Source organism: Mesoplodon bidens, assembly GCF_964165515.1.
Source record: "Mesoplodon bidens genome assembly, chromosome: 2".
Taxonomy (NCBI): Eukaryota; Metazoa; Chordata; class Mammalia; order Artiodactyla; family Ziphiidae; genus Mesoplodon; species Mesoplodon bidens.
The window spans coordinates 156,322,549-156,336,106 of record NC_138177.1 but is presented as its reverse complement, the minus strand read 5'-3'; the positions used below and the strand labels follow the sequence as shown (position 1 = coordinate 156,336,106).

At 46.9% G+C, this 13,558-nt stretch overlaps 1 protein-coding gene across 5 annotated transcripts in view; it reads right to left on the bottom strand.

Moving 5' to 3' along the window:
* Positions 1 to 12,985, bottom strand: part of MTF1 (metal regulatory transcription factor 1) — a 44,662-nt gene extending 31,677 nt beyond the window's left edge. For all 5 annotated transcript variants that reach the window (XM_081217178.1, XM_081217179.1, XM_081217180.1 and 2 more), the window contains exons 1-2: positions 12,907 to 12,985; positions 10,665 to 11,123 (exon numbers count right to left, since the gene is read on the bottom strand). In XM_081217178.1, the coding sequence (XP_081073304.1) occupies positions 10,665 to 11,072 (408 nt within the window). In that variant the 5' untranslated portion in view covers positions 11,073 to 11,123; positions 12,907 to 12,985. The remainder of the gene's footprint in view (positions 1 to 10,664; positions 11,124 to 12,906) is intronic.
* Positions 12,986 to 13,558: the final 573 nt, after the last annotated feature.

The window sequence follows — 13,558 nt, the reverse complement described above, 5'->3', positions numbered from 1 at the left end:
AAAAGGCTAAAAACAAACCTCTTTGGTGCTGCAAGATAGAGATTTCAAAATGATCACTGACCAGGAAGGAGAACCAGGACCCCATGGATGCTCTAATAAAGAAGTCTGCATGTCTCTGTCGTAGAGCTTACGACAACGGTGAATGACAAGAGCAGAATTTCATTCTTAAGACGTAACAGCAATTGATAACTTTGTAAGTAACAAGTGCAACTAACTATCCCTCCCTGTCTCCCAGCCCTACCAACCCCTGCTCCCATCTACGTTTTCTTACTTGGCCAATTCAAGCTTCCATTAAGTGTTCCTTCCTCAAGGACCTCTTCCCTGACCGATCCCTACCCCCTCCCCAAACTAGAAGAGGTACCCTTATTACAGGTTCTCATAGCATCCTGTATTTCTTTAAAGCACGTAGATAATTTACATGATTATCTTTTTTTTTTATATATCTGCAAGCAACATATATTCTCACTGATCATCACAATGACTTTTATTTATTTATTTATTTATTTTTTTGCCGTATGCGGGCCTCTCACTGTTGTGGCCTCTCCCGTTGCGGAGCACAGGCTTGGGACGCACAGGCTCAGCGGCCATGGCTCACGGGCCCAGCCGCTCCGCAGCATGTGGGATCTTCCCGGACCGGGGCACGAACCCGTGTCCTCTGCATCGGCAGGCGGACCATCAACCACTGTGTCACCAGGGAAGCCCCTACATGATTATCTATTTGGAATCTAGGCACAGCAGTAGCTGGAAAGCAGGAGGCACTAAGTAGATATTTGTGGAGTTAAATGAATAAACGGCTACTCTCCAGCTGGACTGTAGGCTCCATGAGAGCAAGGACCACATCCGTCTTGTTCACTGCCAACAGCCTCAGGAACTAGCCTTGGGGAGAAGTAACTCAGATTTGTTGAGTGAAGGAATGGATGACTAAACGAACAAACAAAACCAAACCAACAGGACTTAGTGTTGAGGAAAGTAGTGGCAAGGACTATAAGTGACAAAGCCACAGAGTTTCAAGGAGGATGGTCAACCAGGTCAAATGCAGCAGAGGTGACTGAGGAAGCATTTCTTGGACTCAGCCAATTCACAAGGTCAGAACTGCCCCAGCAAGACTAGCTTCACTGGAGGGGTACGAGCAGAAGCCAGGACGTAACAGGCTGAAAAGTCAGGGAAAAGCGAGGAGCTAGAGACAATGAATATAACTACTCTTTCACGGAACGGCTGAGGAGGGAGAGGGGAACGTTAGGAGAGAGGACAAAGAGTGGGGAAGCTATGTGTAGTTAACGGGGGCACAGAGGGCTGTCAAAGCAAATGCTCCCCAACAGTGTGCTGAATAAACACGCAACCTCACCCCATCTGGAGGAACGCAGCAAATGGAAGTCTCTATACTGTGTCTTTCAGAATCGTTTCTAAACAGCACCACATTTCACAAAAAGGGAAAACTAAACCTCCTCAAACTGGATCGGAGGAGGAAGTTGCAAAAAACACGTTACACAGCGGAGGTGTTGCAACATTTGGTACATTTAAATACAATTAATTTTTTTGAATGCATACATGCATGATAAACCTTATGTTCCGGGGATTATATTCTCCCAGGTGCTAGGGATAGATAAAAAATGGCCCCTGCTCTCAAGGAGCTCAAAGTCAAGAGGCAATTCAGACAGATAAGAACGATATGGTATGAGAAGTTGTATGGATACTAGAATATAGAGAAAAACTTAGAAAAAAAAAACTACAAAAAACTTAAACTTGGGGATGACTAAGAAAAGTTTCTCGAAGGAGGTGATACCCAAGCTAAATTTAAAGAACTTGAGGGAGAGGTGACACATAATAAATTGGCCTATCGAAATCAACTAAAGTATCTGTAATATGAACATAATGTCACCAAAGATTCCATTGGAAAACACGTTCCTCCAAAAGAGTCTGAGCACTGCGTCACTTAAGTGGCTGTCGATTACGAAATTAAGGAGCTCAGAGACAGCACAGTCTGGGCTCACTGAGGACGGGACCAGCTCTAAGGCTAGGAATGGGCAGGAGGCATGAGCTTTCAGAGAACTGATGCGGATTCATAAGGTGTTCTGAGTAGTTCTAGAATAGAGAAGTATTTAACAAGGATGACTGCCCTGTTAAGTCGACAGGATCAGAGGAGGAAAGGTGAATGAGATAGGCAAACATGAGAAAGACGCTGGAACTCTAGGAGACAAAAGCTTAAAAAAAATTCAGAAGAGAAAAAAGGCGAGGTTTCTGCTGGAGGAAAAAGAAGTGAGTCCGAGAGAACTAGGTCCTACACACACTAACAGCGCCATTCTCCATAAGGAAAGGGAGCCTCTGATTGTGAGCACCCAGCATCTGAACATTCTTATAAATAAATGATTGGCTTGGCCGTTACAGCTGTAGGAGCTGCCCTTTCCTTCCCATCACTAGGGACTTCCCATCCCTCTCCCCAGTACCAACTCTGTTTCCACCCTGGCAGTGATCGCCTTTCTCCCACTCCATAATGTGCAACCAAAGAGCTCGAAGTAGGAATGGAAGAGCCCTGCAGTGACCTCCACTGCCCATCTCAGAGCTGAATTTACATAGCTGCTCCCACACCTAAATCCTTTACCCTTACAGAACTAATGCCATCCTGTTGCCCCTCATTTCTCAGCCCTTTTCATAGCTAATGGGTTTCAGTGCCTGATTCTCCTCTCTGTCTTCACAAAGGTGGTGTGTATGATAGAAAAGCACAAAGTCCTCAGTTCAAATCTCAACTGTACCACTTGCCAGTTGTATGCTTCTAAGCCTCCGTTTTCTCATCTGTAAAATGAGAGCTAATAGTACCTATTTTATAAGATTGTTATGAAAATACAAAACTATCAGAGTCCCTAACACGGTGCCTAGTACACAGCAGGCACTCAACGGGATACTAACCATCTAACCCTCTTGCCACTGTCACTGCCAGCATAACAGGAGTCCTCATTCTTTAGCTGTAAGAGTCCTCAGCTTATGAAGTAAGTCAGTCATGGGAATGTAATGTACAGCATGGTAACTATAGTTAATAATACTGTACTGTATATTTGAAAGTTGCTGAGAGAGTAGATCTTAAAAGTTCTCATCACGAGAAAAAAAAGGGCTTCCCAGGTGGCGCAGTGGTTGAGAGTCCACCTGCCGATGCAGGAGACACGGGTTCGTGCCCCGGTCTGGGAAGATCCCACGTGCCGCGGAGGGGCTGGGCCCGTGAGCCATGGCCGCTGAGCCTGCGCGTCCGGAGCCTGTGCTCCGCAACGGAAGAGGCCACAACGGTGAGAGGCCCGCGTACCGCAAAAAAAAAAAAAAAAAGAATGTAACTATGCGTGCGGATGGATGGCAACTAGACTTACAGTGTTGATCATTTGGCAATATATACAGTTACTGAATCATTCTGTTATATAATGTTATATGTCAACTTTATCTCAATTGTAAAAAAATTAAGAATAATATTTAAAAAGAGCCCCCAGCTTTGCCTCATGCCCCAACTGCCCACCATGGAAGTACCTTTCCGGGGCCTGCTGCTGCGGAAGCCCGAGAAGTCCAAGGGAACAGAGCATGAGCGTGGAAGGTCACTGTGGCGAGGGCTGCACCTAGAACCCCTCCGGCGGGACCACCAACAGGTTCCCCTTGTAAAACACGGTTCTAAATGGTGGGTCACATGCCATAGCTGTATTAATATGACAGTTCAGCAAATTAGGGGTCACTGGGTTCCAGGGAACCCAAACACAATTTATAACCCTGTTTTAGGAGAAAATGCTTCCCAAAGAGTTCCTAACAAAGACAATTTTAACCTTTTCTTTAACAGAATACCTCCTTCAAGAACTATGTGGGCCTACGAGGAAGAGAAAGTAAATGAACATTCACCAGACAACCACCATGCACCAGACACTATGCTAAATGTTTTATTTATCCCGTTATATATTTATAAATGAATAAATCTCATTTCACTGTCACGAAACGCAACGGGATATTTTCATTTCAATTTTACAAAAGAGGAAACAGCGCAGCTTATCCAAGGCCACACAGTATTATACCAGGACAAAGACGGAACCTAGGTCTAAATTATCCCTGCGCACATCACAGAAGAAACAATTTTAAGAATAAGCTTGATTTAAATAAGAGAAAAACATTAACATTCGGGTTCTTTCTCCAATGTCCTACCACAGCAAAATTTTAGCAATACTCAACAGGTACAGCCTATGTAAAATGTAAATCCGAGAACTGTTATTCCTGCAGCATTATGCTGGAAAACTAGTATGAACATAAAACCACCCTTTTCCCTTTTCCAAGCCAGTGGGCCTCAGTGATGGAAATGCTGAATGCTGCACAGAGGTATGTGACACACATGCAGGCATGCAGGGGACAGCGCTCAAATGGCTTCGTCTGCTGGTAAACAGAAAACGCTTCCAGCCCTGGTTTCCTACCAAACCTCACACATACAGCCTCTAGCGGTCTCCTTTCTAGACTCCCCTAGAGTCCCTCAGGGCAGGGATTATTTCTTTGTTCTTCCTGGTATTTGACAAATGTAGATACTCAATAAGCAAAAGCTTGTGGAAAGAATGAATGGATCCTTAACACTAGCATTTCAAGCAGAAACAGTCTCTGTCCTAGTTCTGAAGGGCAATTCCGTGGTATTCAGAAGGGAACCTGTAAAGGAATGTAATCACTGTGCGCAAAGACTAAAAGTGGGTGGGTCCCCTCTGCAGAGTCAGCAACAATCCGGTTTGTCTGAGTGGATCCTTCCACTGCCTGAGGGATTGATAATGAGGAATGAGATTGGAACCGGGTCTCCCAAGGTAAAGGGCACGTTGCAAAAAGGCTCTGAAACACTGGAGTCAAATTTCCCCCCTTATTTTTATACTTAAAATTTGTCACACTAAAAAAAACAGACCCCGTTGGAATGTCACTGACCAACATAGCAAGCAGCCTAATTCATAAAGCAACACTGTAACTGTGCTTCTTGGTAGAAAAATCTATTCTCTCCCAGTCAATACAGTGAAATACTCTGATGCATCATGAAGAGCATATTTGGTATGTGATTCCTGGGCTTCTTCACGCTTCTTGGCCAGCCATGCAGCAGAAAAGTGCAAGATCAGTTGGTGGGGAGGAGGGGGGGAACGTTATGTTCACCGATGTGGTTCAGACAGAGGTAGATGAACAGATAACCCAACAGTCCTGGAAAGGTCTCAGGAAGGGCACAGACGCAAGAAAGTTTGGGAAACCATCGACTGCATGAACTGACTAAAGGAAATACAGCTCCTTAGAAATACAGCTGAGTAGAAAGGTTTTAAAAGAGCAACGCTTAAGAATGCCGATCCTGGACTTCCCCGGTGGCGCAGTGGTTAAGAATCCTTTTGCCAAGGCAGAGGTCATGGGTTCGAGCCCTGGTCCAGGAAGATCCCACATGCCACGGAGCAACTAAGCCCACAAGCCACAACTACTGAAGCCCGAGTGCCACAACTACTGAAGCCCACACGCCTAGAGCCTGTGCTGCACGACAAGAAGCGACCGCAATGAGAAGCCCGCGCACTGCAATGAAGAGTAGCCCCTGCTTGCCGCAACTAGAGAAAGCCCACGCTCAGCAACGCAGACGTAAATAGATTAATTTTTTTTAAAAAGAATGCTGGGCTTCCCTGGTGGCGCAGTGGTTGAGAGTCCGCCTGCCGGTGCAGGGGACACGGGTGCGTGCCCCGGTCCGGGAAGATCCCACATGCCGCGGAGCGGCCGGGCCCCCGTGAGCCATGGCTGCTGAGCCTGCGCGTCCGGAGCCTGTGCTCCGCAACGGGAGAGGCCACAGCGGTGAGAGGCCCGCGTACTGCAGAAAAAAACAAAAAAAGAAAAAGAATGCTGATCCTCAGCAAAATGACAGTGTTTTGCTTTGAGAGTTTTGAAAGCTACCAAATCAACGGGCAGACAGTAGTAGAGTAGCAAGTTCGAGGATAAGACGTGCAATTTGAATGGGAAGGACCAGTGGCCCTGCAGAAGGAGATGACAGCACCTGCAGCAAGGTTCTGGTTGGTTGATTTGCGCACAAGACAAGCACGAGGGGAGCCACGACGTAATAGGTAAGCCAACCACACACTGTAGGAAACAGTGGAGCAACCAAGGGCGAACAGGAAAATCAAGCAAAAGTCTGACTCTGAAAATAAGCTGCTTCGGAAGCCAAGAAGACTAACGAGTTCTCAAGTGATCTGATTTCTCAAGAGTAACACCTGGGTGTAGAGGTGGGAAAAAGACCAAGCTTTTTGTTTTGTTGTTTTTTGTTTTTAAAGGTGGGGGTGGGGGAATGTAAAGAAATCATGAAGAGTGTCATCAAAAAGTCATAAACACTGGCCTCTTCAGGCCAATTAAATGGATTTAAATGCCAAAAGATAAAATAAAATAAGCTACACCTCTGTTAAAACAAAAGCTACGGTTAAGATGGTACTCCAGGAAGGCCAGGAAGGCGAGTCTCCTGAACGCCTGGTCATGTAGCAAAATTTTCAAAGGCTGAAAGCCACTGCTGCTTCTCCCTCAATCCCCAACCAACCCTTCAACTAATGATTTCAAAAACAGTTTCTAGAGTCTTCCGTGTAGGTCTCATGGATAGAATGGGAAAATGTGGTGAGAGGAAAGTAGAGTGAGCTAAATCCACGGGAGACTGAACAAGGTGCTCACAGTGCCCTTGACCTTGTCCTATTACATGATTATCAAGGTTCAGAAGAGTGGTAAACCAGGCTTGCAAGCAGGACAAAGTGGGAAAAGTGACAGCTCATATCACTGACTGCATAATCATTCCTTCTCTACCCTCTCCTCCTTTTCTGCCTAGATCAGCATTTCCCAAAATGTGCTCCACAAAACACTGACCGTGGCAATAAGGCCCGAGAAATGGTTTCCCGAGTTCAAAATATTTGGAGAATTCTGCATGTCCTTCCTTCTTAGTTATTGTCAAAAGCTCTTGAGAAATCCCATACTAATAAGCAAATCTCTGTCTTGATGTAACTTTATGTTTCCCAAACATCTGCTCTTGAAACCCTCTCACATAGTAATCATTAACTGAGGATGGCCCAAAGTTTAGGCCCTAAGCCATGTTCAGATTCCCTCTGCTAAAAACATGATCCAGTCCCCTTGACTGACTACCGCCTCATCACTCTTCTTCCTCCAGCTACCCTATTAGAAAAAGAAAAGAAAAAGCTGATGCTTCCTGCCTCCTGTTTCCTCACCGCCCACTCACTTCTCCATCGCTTGACATGTGGCTTCAGCCTCCAGCGCTCTAGCGCAAGTCTTCCCATGAGGTGATCAATTGCACAAGCAGCAGAACTAATGGCTCCTCTTCGGCCCCTCAATCCCTCTGCAGGGTCATAGAGGAATATTCACACTTCTTAAATCTCTCTTCCCTCAGCTTCCATAGCACTGCGTTCCACCCATCCCTGGGACTAAGGGAACTCTGGTTCCTCTTTCTCTTTCCAACCCGTAAATTCTCAGAACAATTCTTACTCCTCCCTCGGGTTATTTGCCCACAGTTTGAACTACTGCTCCTTCATGGATCCGCAATTCTAATCCCCAGCCACTTCCTCGACTTCAGGTCCACATTTCCAAAGGGCTTCTCAACTTGTTCACTTTGCTTTTCTCCAAGGACTATACATTCATGATACGCCAACCATCTCATCAATTTCCCCATCAAACATTCTCTCCTCTTCCTGTCTTCTTGATTCCTGTTATGGAATCAACATTCATGGCGGGCAAGGGGGACAGCAGAGTCGGCCGCTTTCTCCTCGGCACGCACAGAGCACTCTGAATGAGCCTCAAAGTACCTATCACAGTGGACTCGAACTATTTAACTCACTACTGAGATCTGAAGCTCCATCAGTCACCCATGTGGCCCCTGTGCTAAGAGACAGAAGAAACTCAACACGCCTGGAAAAACGGATGAATCCTTTGAGTCAGACCCAATTCATGGCTCATTCTTCAAACTCCAATAATATACCAAGTTCTCTTATACTTCAACAAAAGCCCTGGATTCTTTCCACACCATCCTTCATCAGACTCAAAGGAAACCCCAAAACCTAAACTGCAACTATCTCCTAACCAGGCAATCAAGCTGCCACAGCTACCAGAGCAACCTTTCTAAAATACCACTCCAACCACGACACTTCCTGGCTCAGACACCTTCAGTGTATTTCCAGAACACAGTCCAGATGCCTCTGCATGCTGTCACTGCCTTCCAGGTCTGAATCTCTGCTGTACGTCCATCCTTCTCTGCTACAACTCCCTATGTTGTAGACTAAGGGTAGTCAGGGTAGCCCACTGCCTGTTTCGTAAGTAAAATTTTATTGGAACACAGCTAACTGACTTTTGGGGCCAGACAATTATTTATGTGCTGTAGGGAGCTGTCCCGTGCACTGTAGATGTTTATAGACCTTTGGGCTCTACCCACTAGATTCCAGTAGCACCTCTCCAGTGCGACAACCAAAAACGTCTTCAGATATTGCCAAATGTGTCTCCAGGGGGACAAAACTACCCCCAGCTAAGAAACACCATTCTAGAGATTTCCAAGTGCCAGCTAATAGTAGGATGTTGTTGCTAATAGAATACAGACCATATCACAATTGTAGTACAGTGTCCAGATGAAGAGATAAAGAGTCGCACGGTATTCAGTACCAGTTGACTCACACTTGTGAGACTATGCTCAATTACAAATTTTAAGGACTTTGGAAAACTGGAACTCGTGCAATCAAAGGTGACCAAGCTGATGAGAAACTAGAGGAAAATGTTGTAAGAGGAACATTTAAGTAAATGGAGATGTCGAGCCTGAACAGGAAAAGATGTAGAGAAACCCATGATCTTCAATTACCTGAGGGGTTGTCGGGTGGGAGGAAGATTTAGCTTGCTGCTCAGAAAGGAAGCACTGGGGGATTCCCTGGTGGCACGGTGGTTAAGAATCTGCCTGCTAATGCAGGGGACACGGGTTCGAGCCCTGGTCCGGGAAGATCCCACATGCCGCGGAGCAACTAAGCCCGTGTGCCACAACTACTGAGCCTGTGCTCTAGAGCCCACGAGCCACAACTGCTGAGCCCGCATGCCACAACTACTGAAGCCTGCGCACCTAGAGCCCGTGCTCCGCAAAAAGAGAAGCCACTGCAATGAGAAACCTGCGCACCACAACGAAGAGTTACCCCTGCTCGCCACAACTAGAGAAAGCCCGCGCGCAACAACGAAGACCCAACGCAGTCAAAAATAAAATAAATAAATGTTTTAAAAAAAGAAGAAAGGAAGCACTGGGACCAGCGGGCAGCAGCTGCAGGAAGGCAGATTTTGGCTCCATACGAGCAAAAGCTTTCTAACAATCAGAGCTGGCCAACAAACTTTGTATTAGGCTGAACTGTGAAACACTGTGCTCTCGTCATTCTGTAAGTGTTCAAGCGGAGACCAGAGGAATTGGTGTCAGAGATGCTGCAGAGAGATCCCTGCATGAGGTGGGAGGTAAGACAAGACGGTCTCACTAGGGTTCCTTCCAGCTCTGAGGTTCTAAGGCTAGCAAAGGAAAACCAAATCCCACGAAAAAAAATATTCTCCAGTTTCAAGACCTGAATTACAGCAAAAGAGAAAAATATTCTGCTAAACAATTTACCCAATGGCTGTTTGGTAACATTTTACATTTAGTCCCTGGCATTGCAACTACCAGGGATCGGTTTTTTTCCTAGTTGACCTGCAATTAGTTCCCGGATAATGTATATCACTACCTTTAAACCACATCTTTTACTCTGCTAATTATCACCCCTAGTACAATTTGTACAATGCTTTACAGTTTTCGAAGCATTGTAATATGAGTTACCTTACGCACATTAGCTAAATATGAGCACGAAAACTTCTTTTAGATAACCTGCTCTCATTTACTGCCTCCTGCCTGAGTTTCTTACAAAAGAAAGCTAGCCTTGGGGTTTCCCTGGTGGCGCAGTGGTTAAGAATCCGCCTGCCAATGCAGGGGACACAGGTTCGAGCCCTGGTCCGGGAAGAACCCACATGCCGCGGAGCAACTAAGCCCGTGCACCACAACTGCTGAGCCTGCGCTCTAGAGCCTGCAAGCCACAACTACTGAAGCCCGCGTGCCTAGAGCCCGTGCTCCACAACAAGAGAAGCCACCGCAATGAGAAGCCCGTGCACCGCAATGAAGAGTAGCCCCCGCTCGCCACAACTAGAGAAAGCAGGCGCGCAGCCCGCACGCAGCAACAAAGACCCAACTCAGCCAAAAATAAAAATAAATTAATCAATTAAAAAAAAAGAAAGCTAGCCTTTATTATCCATTAAACTTTCACTAATAAAATATAGTCCAGCAAATACTTATCTCTCCAAAACAAGTCATTTTTACACAACTCAGAGATAAGCCAAATCCAGTTATTTCCACATCAGAGACATGGATTTATCTCAGTGAAATGTCTATTTTATTTATGATCTGGGGAAGAAATTTGCAATTTGGTTTTCCCAGATTTCAATGCGGCCATACACACCAAAAGTTCCAGAAAGCAGTCACAACAAAAAACATGAAGCATATACAGTAAGGAAAGCCACTGTAGGTCCTAATTCCAGGGGCTCCTATACTCCCTGGCTGAAACTGCTGATAAGAGTTGTGTAAGGACTTCCCCAAAGCCAAACTGGGCCCTCACCCACACTGCTTTACTTACTTCTTTACGTTTCGTTTCTGGACATTCCGACTGCAGTGTGAGGGTTGCACCTTCGATATTTCTTGGCATGGGTGTGGAACCAGGGTTTATTGTTAAATGAATCTGATCTGGTGAGATAATGTGTTGCACATAACCCTGGGACATTGCTTCATGATCTATTAGATGAAAGCCCTCTTCACCCCCTACTAGAAAAGGCAAGTGTTCTCCACACTGTCCATCGTCATCGTCGTCTTCCAAAGTGCCAGGATCCTGCTCGATAAGAACAGTTGTCCTATCATAAACAGTTCCAGATGAGGAAGGCACCAGTCCGTTCTTATCCACAAACCTGAGCATCTTGTTATCGGGGGTCAGCTCATCTTCCTCTACCTCGAAGTAGCTGATGCTGTCGTCTGGACTGTGTTCCCCCATGGTTCAGTCGTGCTCAGCCCAATTGTGAGAAATGGAAAGGTAGTGACCTGTCTGCAACAGAACAAAGCCAGAGTCAGAGCCATACCATAGGACCCAGGGACCTCCTCAGCAATCACAGGGCTCTTTTTTCCTCTTCTTTCAAGAGCAGGACAAAGTAAATGAAAAACATCTTCCTTGGGACTTTTTTTTTTTTGTAAGTTTAAAACCATCCAGTCATTTTGAAGGAAGAACAATATGTTTTTTAATAAATTGAAGTAATGGGAATTCCCTGGCGGTCCAGTGGTTAGGACTCCGTGCTTTCACTGTTGAGGACCCAGGTTCAATCCCTGGTCAGGGAACTAAGATCCCGAAAGCCGCTTAGCGTGGCCCAAAAAAATTTTTAATAAAAATGAAAATAAAAAATGGAAGTAATAAGTAGCAGCTTATAAGACCTTCCAAATGTGCCTTACTGCCAAACACTGTGAAGGTTGGTCAAAACACTTAAGGGGAAATAGGGGCAAACTGTTTCAAAACTGAGTTGCTATAAAGCTTAAAGCAAGGAAACTCCACCTAAATATCCCCCAAATCAGACCGTGAGGCAGTAAGTCTATGCTGGAAGGAGTAGGGCTTTGGAGGCAGGGTCACCTACCCACAAATCCTGGCTCTACTACATACTACTTAGGTAACTTTCTGTGCCTCACTTTTCTCATATGTAAGGTGGAACTGGTAATTCCTGTCCTCAGGAAATTGTTATGCAGAGTAAAAGACATAATGTATGTTAAAGCACAATGTCTGACAACAGTAGAGGAATCAAGTGTGAATTTGTTCCCTCCTTCCGAGAACAGATGTTTCAGCTTCTGGGTAGTGGGGCTAATCCCTAATCAGGCATATCTAATGAAGATCACTTTATCTATTTATCTCCTAAAACAATCTGGGGTCCACTAGAAGCTATGCTTTATAGTGTGCTTTCTGCAATAAGGGAATGATGAGTCTTATTTTTGTTTCTTCTGCCCCTAGCACAGTACACTGACACGAGGAGTTCAAGATATGTCAGTTAAATGAATGAAAGGCCTGCAGGTATACTCTCTTGGAAAGATAAACTCTCTTGGGAAAAATACCAAATTTGAAGTTTTCCTGTTCTGGAATAGTGATTCTTCTTCTACCTGTAAACACACAGGTTCTACAAACGCGGGTTTGGCAGACATAACAGAGAATTTAAATATTATCACTTTTAGTTTTCAGTCTGGCTTTGCACTTTATCTTTCTCTTCTGCTCCGGATTAGAAAGTGAACCTTTACTCGGTAGGGCGGCTAGACAGAGTGGTAGTTACCAGAGACAGGCCAAGGGATCTGAGCCGGGAGGAACCGGCCCGACCCCTTGCTCTTGCTTACGCAACCCGGTAGATGCACATTTCGCTGCATCTGAGAGAAGAGATAAGAGCACCGGGGGCCCCATTGGGCTGCCCCAGCACCACAGGCGGCAACGCGGAGACCAGCTATCCGGAACAAACAAGACCAGGAGGTTTGAGGGTGGCAAACGAGAAATACAAACAGAGCACCCTTGAGAGGAGGGTGGGAGAAGGAACCTGTCTGGGATAGTCCCCAGTCCAGGGCTACACGGAAAAACCCGAAGTCAGGCTGGGGGGCTCCAAGCCGGGCGAAGAGGGGCAGGGTCCGGATCTCCATGGAAACAGGGGAGGGGGGCTGGATACCCATCCCCATGGAAACGGAGGAGGGGTGGGGTCCCTATGGTGACCGATCTGGGGTCCCTACTGGAAAATGCTTCAGGGGGGAGCCTAAGTCCCGCGCACCCCGGGAAGTCCCCAGCCCAGGCCGCGTCTGATTTCGCCTTTTACCTCCGCGGCTCCCGGCAACGGCGGCGGCGGCAGCAGCTTCTCCCCTCCCCAGCGGCACCATGATTGCCCCCACCTTCCCCTAACGTCAATTCCGCTTCCGCTTTCCGGAGGAAGGAGGAGATAGTGGCTCCGCCTCTCCATGATGCTTCTGGTTGGTTTAGTCGGTGCGGGGGCTGAGATCGAGCCTCCAATTGGCGAACGGAAGGGGGGGCGGGGTGGGCACAGCGGAGACCTCGCGGGGCCACGAGTTCGTCCCGCGCGGGGCAGCGCCCGCCTCGTCCTCCGCCTGGGGGAAGTTGCCTGCGGGGAGTCGGGGCTTGGCTCTAGAGGCACCAGACGCAAGGAAGAGTGATCAGACCCCCGACCACTAATCCAAAGTAGCCCCAGCCCGGCTTGCGCTCCCCTCACCTTAGCAGCCACAACCGCAGCGGGAAGGACCCCAGTTAGCCGCCGAATTCGTACCCGGACCGCAAGGGGGAAGCCTGGAAGGCTGTGACATTCCGGGTTTCTCCTTGTGGCCCCAGCTTCCCCTCCTCACCTAACAAAGTTAGTATGGGCAGGAGGGACCCAGAAAGGAAGACTGGACCCAAATGGCAGAAATGGGGAGTATTCCAAGCCTGGCCAGAGGACGCCACCACCTCTTCCCCCCTTC